The 25,619-nt window shown below is 35.8% G+C and overlaps 1 protein-coding gene across 39 annotated transcripts in view; it reads left to right on the top strand.

Moving 5' to 3' along the window:
* Positions 1-25,619, top strand: part of RBFOX1 (RNA binding fox-1 homolog 1) — a 1,284,179-nt gene that overhangs the window by 1,187,511 nt on the left and 71,049 nt on the right. For all 39 annotated transcript variants that reach the window (XM_061473743.1, XM_061473744.1, XM_061473748.1 and 36 more), the window contains 5 exons: positions 82-225; positions 2,651-2,704; positions 8,151-8,243; positions 9,932-9,992; positions 17,165-17,218. In XM_061473743.1, the coding sequence (XP_061329727.1) occupies positions 82-225; positions 2,651-2,704; positions 8,151-8,243; positions 9,932-9,992; positions 17,165-17,218 (406 nt within the window). The remainder of the gene's footprint in view (positions 1-81; positions 226-2,650; positions 2,705-8,150; positions 8,244-9,931; positions 9,993-17,164; positions 17,219-25,619) is intronic.

Raw genomic sequence — 25,619 nt, 5'->3', positions numbered from 1 at the left:
TTTGAGAATTCAAGCCCACCACTTTATACTAAAAATGGCAGAAATGCTTACAGTGTGTTTTATTTTGCTTTACCTTTTTAGCAGACAGATGATGCAGCACAGACCGATGGCCAGCAACAGACACAATCTTCTGAAAACACAGAAAACAAATCACAGCCAAAAAGGCTTCATGTCTCAAATATACCGTTCAGATTCCGGGATCCAGATCTTAGACAAATGTTTGGTGTAAGTACTCTTATTTCTTTGTTTATGCTTTTCTAGTATTGCAGGTATTTTATATTATATGTAGCTGTGACAGCAGTATTTCTGATTTAGACAGTTTAACCATTTTTAGTAAAGATTCACTTTTCATTTATTTATAACCAAACATCCGATTTTGCCAGTCATAACTGGGAAAAGAAATTCTCCTGATTTTTCTGTATCTCATATAGATGGGTGTATTCTATGTATTATGTTGTTTTGCATTACATTCAGAAAAAGCTATTTATGTTGACTTAAAATACTGAATGCATATAGATTCCTGCTGTACACATTTGGATTTATATGCCTGTATTTATTGGTATTTGGAGAGCATAATGTGAAATAGTAAATGCTTAACCTCATGAGCAAGGGACCCAAATATGTATAAGTAAGACATGGGCTGAATGTAGGCAGGAAGTCCAGGAGTAGGAATCCTCACCCATCCCCACAAGTATTGTAGGTCTGTGAGCTTCTAAAGTTTTTGCCAGTCTTTTTCTGTATGTCCCTCAAATTTTGCTTTTACCCAGGCCATTAGCTGCCTTTAAGTGCATTGGATGTGTTTCATACATCTCATGTGTGCCATCAATTCTAGGCTCGTGACAGATTAGACCAGTTTTCTTCTCCCTGCTCCAAGAATTCTTAGGTTTATTTTTAAATGTCACTAAATAAAAACTAGTAATGGTACTTAATCAGCTACTAGTACCCAGGTTTTCCTTCTCCAAGTTGCTTTCTTATTTCTGACCCACTAAAACTTAATTCTGTTCTGTGTTAGTTTGTTAGTGCAGCATCATGGCACTATACTTCTCTCCGTGTTTCATGTTCAGTTCAGATTTTTAAATACTTCTAATGTCTCTCTATGTGAGTTAAGATGTTGTGGTTTTCAATATTCATTTCCATGAAGTGAAGGAAACAGTTACTGGAAAAAGAATCCTGATATAGTATTGGGAAATGAGAGTGACTATTCTGCTATATCTGACTTGCTACAAGCAACCCCCTCTAAATGCAGGTTACAGCTCATCTGCAAAATAGCAGAAGTCATAATAATTAACCCCTCCAAGAAAATATGCAAATTTATTTAAATGAAACAAGCCAGTTATAGTAGATTTATATTGGTTGAAAGTAGATTAATTGAAAGTTGGGGTTCTTTGTAGGTTTTGTAGTTATTTTTTTGAATAAAAAATACATGTCTTTTCAGTATTTCTAAGTATTAGGTCTCAAAAGACTGACACTGAAGAATGGCTAGAGTTTTCCAGATTAGAATGACTTGGTAACAGTAAAAGTTTAGCTTCTAAATTGAAAAAATGGAATTTCTGAAGATGTGAGTTGAATCTGATAGGAAGTATGGTAATGCTGCATCATGGCCATTTTACACATGTAGCAGATGATCTTTTTACATGGACCTAAATACAGCAGAGGAGAATTATTTAAGCATTAAGTCAATGTCTGCTTATAGGCTAAAATTGCAGTTACAACATGAATTAGATAGTGAATGCAAAAACAAAATAAGCTAAGGGATAAGAAATGATGGTTGATTTTATGTAACCATATTGAAACACTTTAATAAGCTAGAGAAAGAATACTGCCCTTTCTGGCCTGTAATTGTGTTTTATATCTTAAAGGACTGGAGTATAGTGGGTTGTGACTTGGACTCTTTTGTCTAGATTACTCTTCATTTGCCTGCCTCTAATTTTGCTTTTCTGTTTAATATATTGTTCCACTTATCAGTGCTAACACTGTTCCACACTGCATGTTAATGACATATGAAACAACAGAAATGACCCACTGGTAAACTACAGTGTCACATCACAAAATGTGTCATATCAGAAAGTGTTCTAAGTGAACACTGCCTGGGTCAAACATGTATTCTTTTACTTGGACAAATGCAATAAAGCCTTTGCTTTGGGATAGCAGCTATGGTCAAGTTTTCTGTGTGTGAACAATGCCTAGATGTTTGTGAGTGCTATTGTAGTGTCAATAGTAATAACATTTAATATTGTAATAGAAGTGCATTTCTGAGCAAGGAAAAATGGCCAACGAGGAAGTATCCATTCCAGTTTTCCAAAGTAGACTTTATTAAGACAAGAATTCCTTAGGGAGTAATAGTTATCCATTTTCAGCAAGATTGGAGAGAGATCTTCACTCCTTGAATCCAGCAACAAAACTCCCAGTTGGTTTAATGCTATTCCTGTAAAGCAGAAGTAACCACACTGTCCTGGAAAGCAGCTGCAAAAAGTCTTCTGAAACAAAGGTTTCAGACTGCCTTTGAAATAGTCAAATACCTTTGGCTGTATTTGATTTTATATTAACTTTTTTATGTGGTGCACTATTTTCTGAAACCAACATTTGTACTGTATATGATAGAAGTGTTGAAATTATTGTATTTTCATGTAACTTTTCTATTTCTTTGCAGCAATTTGGTAAAATCTTAGATGTTGAAATTATTTTTAATGAGCGAGGCTCAAAGGTAAGCAGTTTAATTCACCTCTGGAATTTTAAAATTTGTTTAAAATATTTATATGAGTAAAAGGAAACAACTGCACTGCTGCAAAAAATAATATCTGAAAATTCTATGTTAGTGAAAACATCTTCTGAGCTGTCATTGAGTTTCCTAAGCGGTATGAAAATCATTTTGTATCTTTCGAAGGGGGTAATTTTAGCTACTCCAAACTGTCATCTATTTTACGGGAATGTTGAATTCTGCTGTCTTTATTCTTCAAGGGTAATTATCTTGTTTATTTTATAAGATGAGTCCATACTTACAGATATTTGTAGGCAGGTTTATATTAATACAGGTTTTTTTTTTCCCCTATTGAAATGAATAATGATACCTAGTAACTATCCTCTTTAGTAATTAGCTGAGAAAATATGCGATTGTTGCAGAGTATCTAAGTGCAGATGTTTTCCTCTTTAGCTAAAGCTTCAGTACACCAACCCTTTGAAAACAATCTATTTTAACATTTATTTGATTAAAAGAGTTCTTAATGTATTGCAAACATTTAATTTTTTTCTGAAAATTACTTTGCCTTAAATGCATACTTCATTTTATTGGATATTTAAGAAATAAAGCAAGGTAGGACGGCTATGACTGTATTAACATTGTTACCTGGTGCAAAAACTGTAGCCCAGAATGCTTCACCTGTGATATCAGCTGCATTATCAGGGTTTATGTGTATGACATATGCATGATAACTTTTTTCATCCCTGCCATGTCAGACACAGTAGAATGTCTATCCAACGTTTCAGTCTTCCTGTAACTTTCATATATGATTTATTATTAGTGGTGGAATTCTTTTCCTGTTGCAACCATACTGTAATATGTCTTTCTTTAAGAATCAGATATATCACAAATCTCTCTTAAATCTGATATATTTTAGTTCTGTTATTTTTCCCTTGAAGTGTTTGTATTCTAAACTTAAAGGCATCATTTTTTTTTGTTTTTAATAGACTAGCTGGAGTGTCGTGGTTTATATTCCAAAGTTATTCATTCATTCGTTAATTAATACCCTAGCCTGCTAGCCCAAACCCAGTTGGAATATTTACCAGTTTTTCAGTAAACAATCTAAATGTATGAAATTTTGTGTCTTAGAATCTCCTGAAATTTATCATCATTAAATTACTGCTTTTCAGTAATGTTTGTCAAAGATGTGGGTTGTTCAAAACCTGCTTCTACTGGAAAGTATAATAGATTTCAAAACACATCACATGTTTGCCACCTTGATTGATTCTGTTGAAGATGGAGTGGAACTGAGTACATGTGTTTTGGTGGTGGTTTGCACTTTTGTTTAGGCATTAAATCTTACGTATGTAGGACTTCTAACTCCCACATTTGCATAGGACTGCATAAACATAAGGCTTTTTAAAAGTGTTCAAGGGATGGGGTGAAGAGTTATTTCTGAATTGAGAGGTTTTTAATAGTGATCTTGCAGCAGTGAAAACATCTCAAAAACAAGCTCCTAGAAAGGATTTCGAAGGAGGAGGTTTTGCTAGTCAGCCTTGTAATGTCACTTATCGCAGTTACACACTTTGTGACATAGACTCTTAAGGCCTAGTGTTCTACTTCACTATCCAGTGCTGTATTAGTGCATCCAGCCTGGCTCTAAGCTGCTGAAGGTACTAAAAGCAGTTCTGTGATGCATCTCATTGCTTATATATGTTACTTCTCATCTTGTTTAGTTATTTCAGGTGTAGCTACATAGTATTTTGATTTGTGGACTACCCTTAGAGTCTCTCAATTACATAAAAAGTTAGAAAACAGGATTAGGAATAAAGGGGACTTTTGTTGTCTTTTTTTTCTTTTTTTTTTTCTTTTTTTTTAACATTTATTCATTTATTTAATCTGATCATTTCATGTCCATTCTGTAGGATTTAAGATGCACCAGATTAAAGTCCCATTCCTGGCAGTGCTTATCTATGTTTTCATAAAATCCCACTGAAACTGAAAGGACTACTAAGTGGTCTCAAACTGAGTACAGGTAAAAAAAAGTTTGCAGGATCGAGATTCAAATTTGTTTCTAGCTGCAGTTTGGAAGAAAAGAATTGATAGATTTTTTTTTTCTGGTTTTATTTCTTTTTATTCTAATAAATACTGTTTAAGCAGATTCTTGCAAAAACAGAGAAGTAAGCTTATTTTTATGCCGTAATAGTTAAGAATTGCATATTCAAAAACCATAGTGCTGCAGCAGTACCATAAAGTATAACATAATTTTACAGAAGAGAGTCTCTCCGTAAAAGGAACCCTAAAATAATAGAAGTTTCATACCACAAATTTTTCTTTGTATGGAGGCATAATAATAATAATCAGGATAATTTTGCTAGAATTGCATGGCAACACTGATGAATTTTGAAACTCTTAATAAGAATTGCAAGAATTTCAGTCTGGTTTTGATATAGATCTTTCTTACAACCTGTGTTCATGAAGCTTACATTTGACAATTCTTGAAGCTGTTGATAAAAGTAACATTAAAAACTGCTGGTAACTTAACTTTCTCTGCATCTACCCTCAGCTTGGAAGGACAATTTGAAATATAGCTTCCATTACTGTGCACTTGTTAATGCTACTCTGCAGGTGTGACACTTAAACTCTGCACAGAGCTGCACATGCCTTTGTCTCAGGCACAATTGCAAAGGTACAAAGGTACAGGAACATAAAGTACCTTTTTTTTTTTTTTGCAGTTTTAAATTAATGCTCTATACAGCTGAATACTACATATATACTTTCTTAAATCTGTGTGTATATGTATTTGTTTATCTAGTATGTAGTATATTAATAGATATGTCTTCAAATAAAAACTGCAGAGCACCTCCCAAATTAAACCAGAATGTTCTCACGTACTAAATTGGCTATTATTAAATCATTTGACAGACTTCAAAAATAAAATGCAAAAAATAACCTGTTAATAAAATACATAGTGTGCTGAGCTAAAGTAGCTGTTGAATCACCTGCCTATAAAATTAACGTTAACCTGTTTGTGTAAGTATTTGAATGTGTGATGAATGAATCTATGTTCTGTGATTGGGTTTCTGTGTCAGCTAGCTAAATTTACAGTTTTGCATAAATAATAAGAGCTTAATTTAAATAGTTAATTATGATAATAATTAAAACATAAGGAATCAAAAAATTACAATGACTATTCTTTTCAGAATCCTTGAAGTTCCTGTCTTATCTTGGCTTGTGGCTCTACTTTATATCTTTTTCAAAATTTTTAATATAATTAGGTTTTTATCTTTCAGTTGTTTGGAAAAAAATAATAATTAACTGGTAGTGCTGTGAGCTAAGTCTGATTCAAAATTTTACCTAAACAACTCCTACGAAATTATTGCAGTTCTGAGAAGAGGCAGCTGCTCAGTGAGAAGGAGGAGGCGAGAACAGCTAGAATTGGGAGAACTGATGCTATGACACAGAGCTAGGCTCATCAGATTGATGGCTTCAGCGACGTTGTCTGCTGTGAAATTTTCTTAATGGCATCCTAAATTGTGAGCCTTTTTTTTTTTTTACACATAAGATGGGAGGAAGCAGTTGAAGAAGAAATAAAAGTCTAAAGTTGAGGATGGGTTTAGGTATAAGAAAAGCCTATGCAGGCATCTAAAACATCAGGATTAGTACTGAGAAGGGGAATTTACTTTCAACACTTTGGTGCTTTGGGGAAGAGAGTTACATCGTCCGTGTCTTGTGACAAGCAAGATGGTGGCTTTGTGCTAAAATTGTGGAGGGCAGAGTAGAGAAAGGAGGTGGAATCAGGTGTTTTGAGAAAGTAAAAGTGGAACTGCTGGTAGTCTGAGCTCAAGCTTAAGCAACTTTGAAAAGCATGGAGCATAAACTGTTCTATATAAATGTTCCTTTCTGTGTTATAAATTGACATAAGTAAATGTACTCTTTGAGTAGATAAAATAATCCAAATAACCTGTATAATGATCCTGATAGTTTCTTAACTTTTTTCATCAATTATTGAGTAATTAGTTTTGTAGTTCATGTCCATTGTTTTTCTCAATGCTTGGTGTCAGTTTTGCTTTAGTTTCATAATTGTACATAAATGTATAAATAAATGTATAAATATCTTCCTTTGTGGTGTTGGTTTTTTTTTTCTTCTTCCTTTATTTTAATCAGTCACTATGTACATGATAGGTAGAACTGCAGAGAAGAAGTGGGCGAATACTGACCACAAAACGTAGTGAATGGACTGGAGAATGAGGAGACATGATGTATGGCTTACTGCTGAGGAAGCCTTTAACTCAGTTTAAGCTTAAGTAGCAGGAAAGCAAAAGGTTATAGTAGAACTCCGAATATGTGCAGCAGTGGCAGCTGTATATAACTGGCAAATGTTTCTTATTATGAACCACCAAGGATGTCGGAACTTATTTGTTCGGGTACCTTTGGGAAAGCATGCAAAGGCATTGTAGTGCCAACGAAAGAATTACTTCAAAGGGTTGGTGTATGTTTCCAAAATGGCTTTCAATGTCCGATTTTTTTTCAAGCTATTTGCCATTGTAAAGGGTTTAATTTAACTTTGCACAGTAAAGAGTTGTAGAAGGATTGGGAATGTTTGCTTAGCCTTATACCATAAAACAAAGCATTTGTCATAATCAGTATTTCCTATTTGTTGAGTATTCTGCTGTCCCACTAACACGAGATTCTGGAGTTTTACTAGTTGCATGTTCTGTATGTGGGAAATTATATGCATATGTAGTAAATAAAGCAGTTAAACTTATTCAAAATATTTGCATTTTTATTCCTTTTCTTTTTCTATTCACATCATGTGATTTTATTTGATCTGTTAATACAAGGAAGTTTCTACTATTTTCTAAAAGTACTTTTGTTCTGTTGGTGGTTTTCTTTTTTTTTTTTTTTCTTTTATAAAAAAATAAGTAAAGGCTGTATAGTTTGACAAAAGTTTAAGTTACCCTAGTGTTGCATGGGAACAATGTTTTTTAGTATCACGACAGCATGATAAAGTAGGCAATGTTTTAGCGTATATTGACATTCAGTGTTGAATTTTGTGCACATGTTTTTTATTTCATTGAGATATCTGCATGTCATTAAAATGTGGTTCATTTCCTTTTCTCATTAGTTCATTTTTTTCCATGTGAAGACACTGTAATTTATTTTAATTTCATTTTCTTACTGTTAGATTTATTTTCCTCTGTAGTGACATGTAGATAGGTATTTTTGATATCATTCTTTGACTTTCTCAGAGGGTATTATCTAACTGATGACAGAAAAAATTTGTTCACATTTGTCGCTTATTTACTGCACATCTCAATACAATTATAATTTTTCTAATTTGCATGTTACAGAAATGAAGCAAGGACAAGAAAATAATAAATTAAAGAGAGAGAACATAAACAAACAAGTGGTCATTGACTGAAATAATAATGTGCATGTTGTTTTCCCCCCTTCTCCCTCCTGCATGCAGGGATTTGGTTTCGTAACTTTCGAAAATAGTGCTGATGCGGACAGGGCGAGGGAGAAATTACACGGCACCGTGGTAGAGGGCCGTAAAATCGAGGTGCATGTTCAAAATATTTTCCTTTTCATCTTTTTTCTAAATGTCTGCTTCACTCTCATTTGTTGTTTCAGATGCATCATTGGTGTCTTCTGTGTGCTCCCCTTCCCCCTTCCCATTGTTTATATATATATTTATATATAAAGACAGAGAATCTGGCCTTACTTGGTTTTTTTTATTATTATTTCTTTTGTAATTATTATTATTATTATCATTATTGCTGAAAGGTGGATGAAAGAATTGAACAAACAAACAAACAAATGAAAGCTTTAATATTTTGGAAGGTATTATTTTGAATGTTTTGTAACTCAATGGGTGCAGTAGATTCCAAAAACCAGCCAACAAAAAAAAAAAAGAAAACAGAAAAAAATTGAGAACAACAACAACAAAAAAAAAAGTGTGACAGACAAAACAAAAAAAAACAAAAGGTGGTTTTTTTGGTTTTGTTTTGTTTTTTTTTTTTGCTGCAGGGTTGATGCGGGATCCACAGTGGCTTTCAAAATATTCAGATTGGGAAAGAAGCATCCAAAAGATGTACAAGAAAAAGAAACAAATCCAGACAAGAGATCAACCAATTTTAACATTTAATTTGCAATGGAGCCATCAGGCTACTTTGACTGGCTGGCCTGGCCTCTCCTGTCCATTAAAAACCCAAGACAAATGTGTTTTAATACCACTGGATCCCCTTCAATACTGCCTCAGTCGTATTTGTTAGAGTAAAAAAAAAAATACCAATTGAAAATGCTGTCGTCTTTTGAGTAAGATGTTGCATATTTTGCCTTTTCATTTTCCCCCTTCGACGGTAGCGCTTAGGGCCCTCACCAAACTCTCAGTAACCATGGTAACTGTATACATACCCATGCTGGCGATGGTGCTGAATGGTAAGTGGAGAAGTCCATCTGCCGTTTCACGTATTTAGCGCTGATATACCACGTGAATTTTTTTGACTTGTTGTATTAAGTTTTCTTGATGCTACATTTTTTTCTATATTGGTACGCCTGTAATTGAGTGTACGTTTTAAGCAAGCCTGGGAGGCACTGATTGGATTGAGGATATGACTTCGTGCACATCTTACTCAGATTGTTAACTCCATATTGTGTTAAATAATGCACCCTCTTTTTATCCTTTTGTTAGCTGTGATTTTAAAGCTTGAATGATTTTGTTAATTCTTGCAATGAAAAAGGCTCTTGTTCCAAGTGTTGAATGCTAGATGTTGCTTTTCCAATGGTACTTCTCTTCTAAAGGGTTATGTTGCACACTGCTAAAATTCGTTTGTCCCTTTTTTGACATTTTCTTTGTTTCCTTGTACCTTGTCTCTTTCCTTTCTACTCCACTGCATGTTCCTTCATATGATCTTCTTTTTTTTTTTCTGAGTATTTATTGTATCAGTGTTATCATGGAATACAAGCATGCTCTTAAGTCTTAAATTATGCAGTACCTTTTAATTTGCTTTTAATGTCTTTTTATTAAAGTTTAAATGATGTTGCTTTATTGAAATGATTTGTAAGTTAAAATGGTTATGAAAGTAAATGTAATTATAAATAGTATGATTTTGTTATGCACCTGTTGCCTTCTATAAATTAAATTGCATTTTATTTTTTACATGACTAATAGCAGTAATAATGCATGCATTTGATAGTAACGTGGATCCTCCCTATAGCCCCTTCTAATCCAGTGTTCTATGTACTTAGGTAAATAATGCAACAGCACGTGTCATGACAAATAAAAAGACCGTCAACCCTTACACGAACGGTAAGTGCATGAGCTCTCAAGTGCTTTGCTTTAATGTCAGTGCATGTGAAACCTCACTCTTCTGCTGAACGTGTGGACTCATCTACTCATGAAATATCGTAGTCCTCATCTCCTGCATCTCCTTAGGCTCCAGCTTTGTCCAGTGACCTAAGAAATGAGATGGCCAGGTATGAATTCTGTTTATGTGTAGTTCAGCTAACTCACAGCTGTGTGGGTATCGCATGCATCATTTTGCCTGATTGGAATCTGAGTGTTTAACTACAGTGGCTTTTGTGTAGGAAAATACACCTGATTGATAGGAAAGTGTTACTCTCTTCCAGCTTTGTATAGTGATAATGTTGCAATGAATGAAGTAATCAGAGGATTCAGTTTTGCTTGGATAGTGGAGGCAGGGAGACCAGTAAGAAGAATGTCTCTTGTCAGGCATGAGAGACTTTCCAGTCGCAAGACATGCATCTAGCCAAAGATAATTTTCTGTGTCTTCCTTCCACAATTTGTTACAAGAAAAGGACAAACTAATTGGGTGCCACTTCCAGCTTATTTTTTGCTGGAAAATTCTAAATTCCACGCTATCTAAAAAATTCCTTCTAATACTGACCGAAATCGGTATACTGTGGTACATTAATGGTAGAAAAATAATCCACAGATATTTGAGAGGTTTGGAAGCCATACATTTGAAAAATGTTTCTTTTGGTAGTGTTCATGTGCTTGAGTTGTTTGCATTTGCTAGTTCAGACAGTTCTCACAAGTTCCTAACTCAACAATGTGAAACAATAATCATACAATCATAGAATAGTTAGGGTTGGAAAGGACCTTAGCATCATCTAGTTCCAACCCCCCTGACATGGGCAGGGACACCTCACACTAAACCATATCACCCAAGGCCTCGTCCAACTTGGTCTTGAACACCGCCATGGATGGAGCATTCACAGCCTCCCTGGGCAACCCATTCCAGTGCCTCACCACCCTAACAGGAAAGAATTTCTTCCTTACATCCAATCTAAACTTCCCCTGTTTAAGTTTTAACCCGTTACCCCTTGTCCTGTCACTACAGTCCCTCCCCAGCATCCCTAGAGGCCCCCTTCAGATGCTGGAAGGCTGCTATGAGGTCTCCACTCAGCCTTCTCTTCTCCAGGCTGAACAGCCCCAACTTCCTCAGCCTGTCTTCATATGGGAGGTGCTCCAGTCCCCTGATCATCCTCGTGGCCCTTCTCTGGACTTGTTCCAACAGTTCCATGTCCTTTTTATGTTGAGGACACCAGAACTGCACGCAATACTCACCTCCTTTGACCTGCTGGTCACGCTCCTTTTGATGCAGCCCAGGATACGGTTGGCTTTCTGGGCTGCGAGCGCACACTGACTGCTCATGTTCATTTTCTCATCCACCAACACCCCTAAGTCCTTCTCTGCAGGGCTGCTCTGAATCTCTTCTCTGCCCAACCTGTAGCTGTGCCTGGGATTGCTCTGACCCAGGTGTAGGACCTTGCACTTGTCATGGTTAAACTTCATGAGGTTGGCATCAGCCCACCTCGCAAGCGTGTCAAGGTCCCTCTGGATGGCATTCCTTCCCTCCAGGGTATCAACCGAACCGCACAGCTTGGTGTCATCGGCAAACTTGCTGAGGACGCACTCAATCCCACTGTCCATGTCACCGACAAAGATGTTGAACAAGACCGGTCCCAACACCGATCCCTGAGGGACACCACTCGTTACTGGTCTCCAGCTGGACATTGAGCCATTGACAGCAACTCTTTGCGTGCGGCCATCCAGCCAGTTCTTTATCCACCGAGTGGTCCATCCATCAAATTGATGTCACTCCAATTTAGAGACAAAGATGTTGTGTGGAACAGTGTCGAACGCTTTGCACAAGTCCAGGTAGATGACATCAACTGCTCTACCCCTGTCCATCAGTTCTGCAGCCCCACCATAGAAGGCCACCAAATTGGTCAGGCAGGATTTCCCCTTTGTGAAGCCATGCTGGCTGTCACCAAGCACCTTGTTGTTTTTCATGTGCCTTAGCATGCCTTCCAGGAGAACCTGCTCCAAGATTTTGCCAGGCACAGAGGTGAGACTGACTGGGCTGTAACTCCCTGGGTCATCCATTTTCTCCTTCTTGAAAATGGGGGTTATATTTCCCTTTTTCCAGTCATCAGGAGCTTCACCTGACTGCCATGATTTTTCAAATATGATGGCCAGTGTCTTTGCAACTTCATTTGCCAGCTCCTTCAGGACCCGCAGATGGATTTCATCAGGACCCATGGACATTAATTGAAGTTAATTACAATTGCATTTTCCAGTTTTATGAGACTGTGTAGTTATAATTACTTTCTTTTCAGTTTATTTTTTCCTATCCAGTAGAAAGCACATAGAGTAAAAGTTTCCACAGGTAGACTAGACTCTTTTCCATTTTGAAATGTAATGGATCTTATTTTCTACATCTGAAATCTCCTTAATGAAGTTTTACTAAAACCCAGAGCACAAAATGGCTTTATTTTTTAATGAAAGAGCCAAAACTTTTTCCTACCGCTGTAAAAATAAAATGCAGTGATGATTTTCATTTGACGTGATAATTGAGCTAGTTAAAATGAGCTGGAAAGGAAGAGTCTGAAATTCCTCATGCTTTCTCAGAAACTGCTTTCTTCCTTATTTTGTATGTAAATATGGAACTTGGCAAATGGTGCAGATGGGAGAATCTCCTTTTTTACTGGCTTTAAAACATCTCAGTGAATCTATCATAAGAAACATGAAGCTTGAGTAGATCACATGATTTTGTTGCAGTAAGAAGCTAAATTAACTATATGTATATGTTATTATGAACTTTGCTGTGTTGTAATGATACAGAGATAAGAGTAGTTTTGGCATAAATTATAATGTCTATTTTGTATTCATATTACCCTAAGGCTACAAAACCTCTTAAATTGGCAAATAATGTGTTACATACCAGCTCATCCAGTGCTAAGGGAAGGGGAGGCTGGAAACTGAGATATGAGGATTTTAGGAATCTGGTTTTAGAGGAGGTTCACCTCTGTGTCCTGCACTGCAGGATTACTTAGGTAATACGTTATCTTTTATTAATATCCAAAACCAGAATGATGGAAATCTGCTGTTTCCCACATGAAGTGTTTTGTCTGCCATTTTCCATCCTGTTCCATCTTGACTAGATCTCACCAAATGTAGGAATATCCTGTTCAGTTCATAAAAATCATCATTTATGTTTGGGAATCTATACATTCAAGGTATGGTAGACACGCAGGACATTCTCTTGCACACCTTTTGATGGTTATCTACAAAGACAAACTCTGATTGTAATTCATAATATTTTTATTTTTTTAGTGTCTATGGTCCCCTGAAATAAACTCATGTTCTTCTTACATAATCATTACAAGTGATAAGGAATGAAGTGTAGACATGCAAGGTGCTTCATTTAGTTTAATCAGTGCTTGTATTATCAGTCATCCTGACATTGTATGATTCTAGTCCTTTATCATTTTGTTAGGAATTAACCAGTGCTATAGCTGAATATTAAAGATTATTTTGTCTAAAGTAAAGGTCTCATCTTTTAAATAAAATATAAGGCTAGTTTTTCTGTGTTCTTCTATGAGTATATTAACTCTTGCAAGATGCGTCTGAGGCAGATAGCCAGAAACATTTTGTTTGTACATGCCTATCTCTCCAGAACTGCTTCTTTTTTTAATGTGTGGCTTTATTTTTTATGGTGACTGACATGTTATTGGCAGGTATTCAAAACATAGTTGGGGCACATATTATATCAAAACATCAGGCACTAATATTTATTGTAATCTAAAAGTAAGATACACTCTGTTTCGTCTTTCATTCCCAAACACTGCTGATTCTTTGAATACAGGGCTCATGTTGTAAATATGATTGGAAAAGTCAGTAAATTTTAAAGCACAAACCCCTAGACTTTTAAAAAGTATATGCAGCTTCATTCAAAAAAGTGGCTTTCTTTTGTGTCCTAAATGGTTTTTGAAATAAGTATGCTTTCCAGTGACTTTTGATGGTTGCCAAAATGAGCAGTTAATACACAGTCAATTTCTAGAAGAGGTTTTTAGTGCATATTTGTTATCACACAGGATGATTTTGATAGCTGATCTTGTGCTTTGGAGCTAGAACTACCTTTTCTTTGCACATTAATTCAGTGTCAGGAGTTCTATTTGTTGACAGAAATACTTTGGAGACATTTTTGGATGTTCCAGCCCATCCTTTCTCTTCTGCTCTCCATATTGCAGTTCAGGGTGCTCACCCAGGTGTTGCAGGGAGTAGAGAATTACGTGCAAGTATATTCAGAGAACCTCAGCAATACCTGAGGAACTTGAAACAGAGATCAGTAGAAGGATAAATGCGTTTTAAACTTTATACTTGGGGTGCCTTGAGTTTGAGCCTTTTGTTGCCCTAAACTCAGATGCAAAATCATAGCTAGTGACTTTTACCACAGTTAAATTCCCTTCCATGGCCCTTTCCTCCCTACTCTGCATGCAAACAGGAAGAAACCAAACCATGTTGCAGGGCTTCTTTTCCACCAGAGCGTTCCTCCAGCCACACATGCCAGTCTGGCCTATGAAGTGAAAACAGTCCTCTCTGCATTGCCATGCCCCACTTCCTACCATGCTTATTACATTGTGTGGTATGATTATTTCCTTCCCTTTAGTACACATAATGAGCATTTCTCTGCATGAATGTGTGGGGATTGGGGGCAGGCAGAGGGGTTGGTTGTTTCCTAGTTTGGTTTTTAAGTTTTGAGCTTTTATGGTTTCAACTTGAGGAGGAGGTTAATATTATGTCAGTAAGAAAAATGCACAAAATTACACCTACTGCAGAGAATTTGCCTCCTCCAGCTGCTGAAGTAGGGTTACTTGGCAGCTGCTTGCTCAGATACATCAACTACTATCACACTTGATTAACCCACACAGCTATGGGCCAGCACATTGCTAGCTGACAAGATAAAGTTAAGTTTAATTACTGTTATTTTCATGATGAATGAAGTATTTCCTGTATAAGCTGCAGAAAGTTAGATGAGACAGCCATTACTGTAAGAGAGGTAAGGAACTGAAATATGAGAGTGGCTTTCAGCTGTGAAGAGCAATCTGCCTCTTCCGAGATCTTTTCTTTCTCTCAGACAAATTGTGGTGCTGCTGGTGTAACTTATCTGAGAGGTTTCTGTCAGCTCCTTTAACAGCAAAAGCTGACAGATATGTAATTTCATTCTGGATGGTGTTGATGAGTGGTCCTCTGAGGAAGTAATGAATGTGAAATATTAAATTTTCCCTAATCTTTAAGAAGTAAGATACTTACTGAGAGTCACAAAATTTGGGTGATTTTCTATCACACAAAATTTGGCTAAGAGTATTTGTTAAACTGGGACATTCCTAAATATACTCCTGTAGTATATAAAATGGAAGGGTCAGGTGAGATATTTTTAGGAGGAAAGTAATTTTAGCCTTTCTTGGTTGGCCACTTTTCAGTTTCCATAATTGTCTTTTAGGTATGTATAGCAACTGCAATTACTTCTGCAGAGCATATTGCATGCAATGTTGCTCTTTACTCTGAACTTACGGGTTGCATTTAAAAAACACCCCTTACCTCTGGTACTGAACAGTTAAGTGGTAAGTGGTTGCTGAGCATCAGATAGAGTTAGCAGTATTTTTAAAGGATAGGAATAGTTTTCTTCTGTATTATTGAGATTTTGTATTACACTATATCAGTCTTGTAATGCATTATGGTTTTATAATCTTCTACTGTGCTTTTACATTACATGATATGGCCAAAGCAGAATCAAACCTCAACACAGTTTGCATTTATATTCCTATAATCTTGGCTCTTTTGATTTTGATAGGTCTTGCTGTCCCTGTCTTGGTTGTATTTTGTTTCTAGGAGCTTAGTTACAGGATCTGTTTAAAGTACCACAGCTCTTGAGTTCACAAGGTGCCTTTGCTCAGTTTTTTTTCTTTATTCCTGTTTGCAGATGTTGCTTCCCACTCTGCTGATTCAAATGTGATTTTGGAAAAACCCTAATTATTCAGTCCCTCTAGTTCAAATAATTGTTCAAACACCTAAAAAAAAAAAACAACAAAAAAAAACCAAACACCAGTGCTGAGTTTGCCTCTCTGCCGTTTTCTTCTGCTGTTCTCTTACCTCTTCCCCTTGAGTTCCTTCAGCACTGCTGTCTTTAGCATTACATATACTTCGAACAGAGGCATTACTTCTGCGGTAAGCCTGGGCACTCCGGTCTTACCTGGAAAAGCTACATTGGGTCTGAGGACACAACAGCAATTTGTTGGAGTTTGGCCATAACATGCTGCAGAATATATGTGGGTTCTGGGCTTTAGTTTTATGCTGGCTGTGGGAGGACAGGAATTATTTAAGACATAGGCAGGGGCTGCATTTGTACCACTAAAGAGCTTTGCAGAATGTGACTGCAACATTTTCTTACATGCCAGCTACTTTATAGCAATATGCTAACAGCATTTATCATCTGCAAATGCAGGAGGTGCAGTCGCTTTTGGTATTTGCCTGTAATTGTCCTGTTCCAGTACAGACAGCCTGATGTAAAAATGCAAATGGAAACAAAAGTCTCTGATGTTTGACTGGGGTTCCACAGTGCACATATCTCTTTCAGCTCACAATAGACATTCTTCTTAGACATGGTGTCTAAGCTTTCATTTTTCCCAGAGTAGAATTGAATTATCAGATTATTTGATTGCCTTGCAACCTTTGCTATTTCATTTGCTGTTTCTGTCCAGCACATGAACTGTTCTGGCCTCTCTGGCTTGTAACCAGAGTTAACACAATGAGAAAGACCTGGTCTACTCTGCTGCTACATGATACAGGGATACTTGAACTAGTTCTGACTCAATTCTGTAACTTCAGGCAATAAATCCACAGCAGCTTTGCATTGCAGCCAAGCTAGTGCACCTGATAGTTTACTCCAGTTTACTCCATGCCTGGAGAATGCCTTGTTTCATTACTTACTGCCATATACTTCAGAATCTGATATTAAAGATCAGTAATCTAAAGTGAGTATAAAACTTTTATTAAAATGACTTTTTTGAAGCCATTCTATCTGTATACCTCTATCCAAAAATAAAATTAAAAAAATTATTATTATCACTAATTGCAATATTAACTCCATTATGTTTTTATGTTTGCTGCAGGCTGGAAATTAAATCCAGTTGTTGGTGCAGTTTATAGTCCAGAATTCTATGCAGGTAAGGATTACACAATAGTTGTCCATGCCATGTTTTATTTTAAAACTCTTTAAAACATGCAAAAGTACAGAGTATGCGTTTGGTGTGAGGTTTGGTTTCTTCGATTCACAGTATCTGCAAGTCATGTACAGATTTGTGTTGCAGGATTTTAACTTGCCTACTAAAGTTTATACTCAGATATATGAATATCTTTTATTGGAGAGTAGATAGTATAACATGAAATGTACTGCAGTATCCCAGTCTTATATAAGATTTTATTTTATATATGTTTTATATTTCAGTACAATCGCTTTCTCCAGAAATTATTTAAGCCTAGTGAGCAGCAACAACAAAAATCGATGTATTTTTGTATATACATGTACATCGACACAGATAGGTATGGAGAATCTGTTTTAATAATTTTTTATTGAACATTTTTCTTTAAATTTTATTTTTACTTGTTGCGTTTCTTAGAATTTTTGTATTCTGAATCTGTATTACCACTTAAGTCTTCACTGAGATCTTGGTTACAATTTGGAGTTGATGAGATACAGTCTTTTTCTTCTGGAAATCAGTCATGGCTAGCAACAGTTTTTAAATGTGTTTTAGCAACAGGATTGAAAACAAACGTAAAACCCAAAACCCAGCTGATTTCAAGAAATTTGAATCCTGCCTGTAAACATAATCACTAGCAAGTTAAAAAAAACAAACAAACAAAACCACACCATTTTTTGAAAGCTAATAATTTACATCTAAGTCAGAAATAATCATAGTAAATACAAATGTTTCTAATAGGGAAGAAAGATGCCTTCCTTCCTTTTTTAGGTTCCAAAATCATACATCGGTCTTCCATGACTTTCATGGAAATTCTGGGAATTTTTGACTTTTCCATTTGGATCTGTTTTTCAGTTGTCTGGGTGCATGTATACTGGATACAAATACCTGATAATGTTTTAAAAACCCAAAATATATCTTATCACACACTTGGGTAATGGAGAATAGAGAGTTAATTGTAGAATACATTCTTTACATCAAATAGAGAGCAGATACTAGGAAAGCGTTTTTCACAGATGGTGGTTAGGGATGGGAAGAGGTTGCCCACAGAAGCTGGGGAATCTCCATTCATAGATATTCAAGCCTCCACTCTTCAAAGCTGAAAAACTATCATTAGTTCAAGGGACTCCAAGAGATAAAAATTGTTAAATAGTACTGCTGTTACAAACAGATATTTATGTTTAAAAAGCTGCTTGTAATACATCCAGTGCCATCTTCTAAGATAGATAAAAATGTTCCAGTTAGGATAAAACTGGCACCATCTAATAAAAATACTAACTTGGCATTCATGGGATTGTAATTTTAGTGCAGGCAAAATTTATTTCCATCCTTGATGTATGCCTACATTGAAAACAGGAATTTATATTGATCTCGTTTGAGTAGTTAGTGAACCAGCCCTGAACCTGCATAAATTAGAAAGTCAGAGTTATTAGTCATTTTATATAAATGACTTTGTGTTAATGACAAATGTAATAATATTCCCATAGTACAGTAATCAATTTTCTAACGTGTATGCAGAATTAACAATCTGACTTATAATTGCCTCATGTAGTAGGGCATGAAGAGTTCACATAGTTTGTAAATTAAAATCAATATTTTCAATCTCTCTTGAAGGTAATTTTCCTAATTTACTGGACTTTTCCTTAACATTTATTTTGTCTTTTAATTATAAAATGGCAGGTTATTGATTTTTTTTGTATAACCTCCTAAAGTCCCAAGTGCATTTTTATTGCCAACACAAGGGAGGTGTTTGCCCTTCTTAATGAGGATCTTTAATTACCATTAGAAGAGTATTAATTTAATTTTGTGAATTATGACATGCACTCCACTACACCTATGGAGAAAGTTCTATGAAGTTACTTCATGTATTTCATATTATCATTCTGTTTATACATACAGGCAGCTTCTTTGTTTTGGTTTGGTTTTTTTTAATGCATATCAAATGCTTATTTTCTGTACTGACTAATAGATTTTTTTTTTCCAGGCATTTTAACTTTCTTTTCAGCAGTTTCCTTAAAAATAAGCACATAAATAAATAGCTCTGTGCAGATCTCATTAGAAAGTGAAACAGTAGAAGAGCAATGCAGTTCCTGCATGCTGTAATAGAATGCTGTGATGTATCTTTCCCTTTTGGTTCCCACCTACCACCTTATTTAGAGAAGAAGCAATTGCACTTTTGAAGATTATGAAATTAGAAATGAGATTTTTAAGACAGAATTCTGGTTATTTGGTTTTATTATTTTCTCCAACATTGTCATGTTAAAATTGAACCATCACTTTCATAGTGATGTGCAAGAAGTTTCTTTAGTTCCTAATAAATGATGAAAAATTTGGCCACTTCTGAAATAAAGATGATACATTTTCAGAGAAACTGTTGATTTAAAGTATCTTTAATCTTCATAAATAAGTAGAAAAACAGAAGGTTATACAAAGCTGTCAGGATGGTGCTGATGAATGGCAAATTCACCCGCTTCTCAATTGCTGGTGAAGACACATGCCGCAAGGCTTAACTGTATTGTACATCATATCTGCCAACTCATTTCTGTGATTAAATATTCCATCAGTGCAGGCTATAAGGCGGTAAAGCTTAACAAGATTCATAAGATGCACCACTTGAATACACATAACTCACTTCCTTGGATAGAGAGCACCCCGCATGCAAAAGAAAATTAGAATTGAGTTAAATTACTCCGTAAGACAAGATCAATAGAGAAAGGAAAAGATCCCCTAATGCAATGCAAATCTAAGATATAGTTATGTCCTGACAACTTGAAGCAGACAATTAAAGTCAAATAGGGAGGAACGCAATGTAAATCAAGCCTAAAACTTTGAAGATAATGGTAAACAGTAGGACCAGTGGCATGATTGCTATAGCTCTGCTTTTCTTCTGAGTATACACTTCTGTAAAAGAAAACCTTTACTGAGGAAGTACATGACAGCTAAAAATGGATACTGTAAGATACGTAGCAGTTGCAACACCGACACTATGTAAGTGAAGTATTACTTGAGGACTAGAAAAATATACTTACGAAAAACTAGATTTTTCTTCCTGAGTAGACTTTCTAAGACTGTTTTCCTGACTTCGAAATACTCATGCTGTAGTAAACTAGAACACTCCAGAAACATGGCTATGTCATGTGATAGCATTAATAGGGATTGCCAGTGAGATGTTCATTTGAAGACTGCTGTTGTAATTCCGAGGTTTAGCGAGTGTCCCTCATAGCTTCTGCCTGTGGCTGTGCTGGTGAGCTGGCTGGTTGGCACACCACCTGCCCCTCCCACTGCTCCACTAAAAAGTCCTAACGTGACTTTTCATAGAAAACAAAAGGACAGTGATTTTCTTCATTTGTTACTTTCAGCATTTCACAGAATTCCATTCTTCTGTATATGATAACTCATAAGTTATTTTTAAAAAATTGAATGATGTCCACAAAGTTTCCTTCTAGTAAGTAAAAGCATACTAATTAAGGTCCTTTTCCTTCTCATGAGAAAGAAACGTTTTTAATGAAGTTGTTATTTCCATTTCAGCTTATCTTTTCCTGTAAACTATCAAGTTCTCAGGCAGGTCATAGTGAGGGGCTTTGTAAGAAGCACCATGTGATTCGTCTCACAAAGTCTTCATGAAAACTAGGAAAAATTTTCAGTCATTTGTGCATCCGTCCAATTTTAAATCCATCCCATAGTGACACATGATTTTGCTATGTTAAGATATAATCTGTTCTCTTCCCCCATAAACTCATCTTTGGCTGGCAAAATAGATTTGCAGTTTGGTTTCTTTACTGGTAGTACTCTGGTACTTACTTATCTTACTAAAGTTAAGTAAGTAAGGGTTTTTGTAGTATCATTTTTATCTGCATATTTAGTTTTGTGTAGTGTATAGTTTACCTGTAATACCTGGCCTTCCTTTCAGCCTCAGGCAGTCTGAAAGCAAAAGTTCCGTGTTGTTCCTTTCAGGTGTTGCATCAATCAGATCAGTCCTTTAAAGCAGGTAGCTTGAGACACAATAATGTCATTTTAAAAAAATTTGTCCTTTCAAGTGGTGGAGTATTAGGGCACACACCTTTTGGAGGGGCTTCTTTTTGACAGTTCTGGTATGCAAGGTGGGGGAAAAGATGTTACAGAAAATCCGTGGGAATCTTCTTTCAGAGATCAGTTTAATTCAGTGATCCACATGAGAAAATATTCTTATCTGGTCATAACCAACAAAAAATATTAAAAACAAAAAACATCAAAATTTAAATTGGCAGTGGAGAAAGAACTTGAGACTAATAGAGAGGAACCATTAGAACAAGTCATAAAGCATAGCTTAATGAAAAGTAGTAGAGATCCCATTCACCTTTTGCTGAAGAGATTAATTACATAATATTTCTCTTGAGTAGTCATGAAGTGCTAAAAATTTTTGAGAAGCTACTTTCAAGAGTCATCCATGTACCTGAGTAGTTGTATTCATTTCACAAATAGTCTTAACCCAGTAAGGAAACTGATGTAGGCACCAGTTTCTTGGACAGTTAGTGGCTCCAGCATGGCTTGGGAAATCTCCCCAGTCATTTAAAATGGAAGAAAGGGGAAGAGCATGTGCTTTTTCCTATTTTATATGCTCTTTAGAAGAGACAGCAGTTTCAGATGCGTCAGACCTTTTAGCATGCTGTGGATTTGGGAGCTAGAAGTATCCTCCAAGAAGTTGATTTTGTAATAAACTCCCTTCATAAGTTTGGTTAAAACTTTGAAATATAATGTTATATATAGGTAAGAAGTGAAGTACTATATATATGTATATGTGTATATGCAGATATATATATAAAAACATGCATTTAAGCAAGAGGAATCCAGGGGAAGAGAGAATGCCTGTGTGTTTGCTAACACTAATTCTCTTTGTTCATGTCTTAAAACATCTATTTCTGGATTGTAAGAGCACCTGGGATTCATTTAATCTTTCTAGTGTTTCTCTTTGAATTTAAATGAGTCTGGCATAGGCTCAGCAAATACCCTAGAAACACTTCTCAGTGAAGGTGGTTTGAGTTTGTGAAGCTAAATTATATGCTTGCACAGCAATTCTAATCCTAGGGTGAAAGTTCACTGTACCACATCTTTAAAGCATAATTTTGGTGAAAATTTGTTGTCTGTCAATTTATAGATTAATTAATTTTAAATCTGAATACATACAGTTATCAACTGAGCATATATTTCTAAATAAACATATTCTCAGTATTCTTAGTGAAACAGTTTAAGTAATTTTTTAACTAGAGAAAAAGTAAATAATTATTGTTTAATATTCCATCTATTATATATAAATGCTCCTTTTCAAAACATAAAACAAAACTGTAACTGTTGTCTCAAAAATCATGCTAAAGTGCCATCATACAAATGATGACAGTCTAGTTAGATTAGCACCTCTGGAGTCAGCTAATGCATTTCTAAAACTTCTGTAGAGCTGTTGCCAGCCATTAGAGTGGACATACTGGTTTATAAAAGATTAATAAAGCCAGTAGAAAAATGGAATTCAGCATCTGTTCTAGCTATTTACTTAAAAAAATTCTGCATCCCCACTACTGTGCAATATCAGCAGTGGAGCTGCTCAGCTCTCCAGTGACAGGTCAGATCACTGATGCTGAAGATTTTTGTAGAAGTCATATCATTAGTATATAGACAAAGAATACTCTGAGAGTGGATAGAGCTGGCATGGCTGCAAATGACAAAAGTTGAGGCAGGGAGGAAAAGTGAAGAATTGTTATATCAGCTATTCTGGGATGGAAAAAATGCATAGAATGATGTAATACATAGAAGAGCACAAAAAGTCTATTTAAATAGATGTTCTAAAGAAGGAAGTAGGGCCAGGTGTGTATTTGTTCAAATGTTTTTTTTATTGTGGATATAATTGATCAGTTTTTAAAGGGCTAGAAAGAACATTAAGAACTCATTAAGAGAATCTTTTGAGGAAAAAACAATGCTTTGACTTTTTTAATTTAAGCATCATTCTGGTGATTAATAAAAACATGTTCTATGGCTTCCTGATTAGTGACGGACCACAAATAAATTCAGTAAATACAGCGGCAGCCTAAAACCATCTAATTATAAACATTATACTGGAATATTTTTTCCACAACTATCTCCATGGCATCCTCTTTTTAATACGTTAGTTTGTAGCGTTAGTGTAGTTTTTAAGTAAATCTGAGTGTTATCCCCACTTGCTGCATGGTGGCTTAGGATTTGCAGAGCAGGTTTAGTACACGTGAAATAGAATCACAGAATCATAGAATCATAGAACCAACTAGTCTTGGTGAAGACCTTTAAGACTGTAAAGTCCAACCATGACCCCAGGACTGCCAAGACCACACCAAACCATATCACTGAGGGCCTCATCTATGATTCTGTTTGTAAGAAACAGCACTGGGAACAGTACTGGAGACTCTGTGCACACTGGCAGTTCTATGTCATGCAGATTGGCTTTTGGACAGCTTTGAGCCATGTGCGCTGGGGTTGTCTGCTTCAGGGGAGAAGACTAAACCTGGATCAGAGTAAACTCTCCTGACTGTGTATGGTGTAGCTTTAGAGGCCAGATGTAAATGTAGCTGGTTTATAGCTTCTGCTATTGTCTCACAAATTACTTGACAATACAGGTCAGCTTAGGCATGCACTGTCTGGACCTGAGGCCTAGGCTACAATATGCATGGTGGTTGTCTGATGGAATAAAATGGAGACTGTAATTCGAATAGCCCCTATGGGTATCTGTAGAAAGCAATGGCTTAAGAATCTCTCAGAGGAAAATTTAGATCATCAATAAAACACTTGCTTGTTCAGGACTGGGTGGGATATTTACAGTGCTAGATAAGTTAGTAGCAGTTATGCAGAGGAATAAATTCCTCTGATTAGAAGAATAAAAGTTTTGAAGATCCATGTGTTTGAATGGGCAGTCAGGCAGACAAACTATTCTGAAATGGAAATTAATAAAGTAATATATGAAATGTAAAGTTAATAGGGTTAACTGGAATGGTAAACAACTCTGCTGTGTGTTAAATCTTGATTGCATGTGTAAATTAATTTAAGCGTTAAAGCAGCTCGTCATCTACAGAAGTGTATGTGTAGAGCACAGATTCTCATTCTCATTACCAGCAGCAAGTATACACAGGTTATTCAATAATTGAATGTATTTCATGTTTGCTGTTAAAAGGTACTATAGGTACTTATTTGGACTTAGAGAACTCACCTTTGGTCATACTATTTCACAATGTCTTCCCTAATATGCGAGTCTCTTGTTTAAATGAAATTCATAACTTTAAGGCAATTAAATATAAGTTTTAGTTGTATTTTTAACATATTGGAACAAAGGTTTTGGGTGATGCTACTGAATTCTTTGTTGATAATGGATGAAACAATTCAAGTATCAACACAACCGTCCATGACTAGTTGTGTTAAAATCTAAAGGAGTATTATTCCATTTAGAGAAAGATCTCAAATAACTGAAGACACTCGCAAAGCATTTTTTTGGAATTAACTGCATATTCAAAAGCATCCTAAACCGTGCAGCTTGAGTATTGATAATGAAGAGCTAAGAGAGCACTTAACAGCTATTATGCATTCAGGATAGAGGCTGTCTTTAAATTCCCTAGTCAGATAGAACAATAGAAGCTAACACACATTATTGTTGTACAACAGTGTCCTTTTAGTTGGGTGTTGCTATCCATTTCTGTGACACGTTTTGAAGTGACCCATCATAGAACAGTATTTCAGACCAGAACAAAGATAATGCTGTTTCTGTCCAGAAAGAACGATACTAAATTACACTTCTGGAACAGCAAATCAAGAGCTGACATAGAGTGTTTATGTGGATCCTTGAGAGACTGGTAAATCTCATGATGTGTTCATGAGAGATGCAGCTTTATAATTCCCTTTGTGTATCACTTATTGAAGAGAAAATAAGTGTATAGGCGTAATAGTTGTTGCAGAAAGTACAAAGCACAACAGTGAACAGAATATCTGAGAACTAACCCAGGGAGAAGATTGGACTATGTAATATCCACCCGTATTGAGAGAAAGAGAAAATGGCATAGCAGTCACTGAATTTAATAAATAATGCAGCTTTTAGATTAGAGTCATAAAATAACATTTTTTAATAACATAAGCAAAATGGGACACAAATATTTCTAGCCAGTATTCACTTTTTTCCTTTTTATACCACCCCAGTGGTGAAGGTTTCGAAAAGTTGCATCTACTTTCTGCAGCAGGAAAGAGCTGTGATCATGGCCTTGCAACACTGCTTATTTTACATCAGTAGCATAATTTTAGCTAATTGTATGATTCTTTTTCTGCTGAAAGTGTTTTAATTTATACTTGCACAAAGGATGCCATAAGGGATTCCAAATAATTGTTC

This window comes from Pezoporus flaviventris, unplaced genomic scaffold (genome assembly GCF_033815535.1).
Source record: "Pezoporus flaviventris isolate CSIRO_AGI_PZ_B2104156 unplaced genomic scaffold, CSIRO_AGI_Pfla_v1 ptg000078l, whole genome shotgun sequence".
NCBI lineage: Eukaryota > Metazoa > Chordata > Aves > Psittaciformes > Psittacidae > Pezoporus > Pezoporus flaviventris.
The sequence above is the reverse complement of the archived record's forward strand: the minus strand, read 5'-3'. Positions and strand labels throughout refer to the sequence as shown.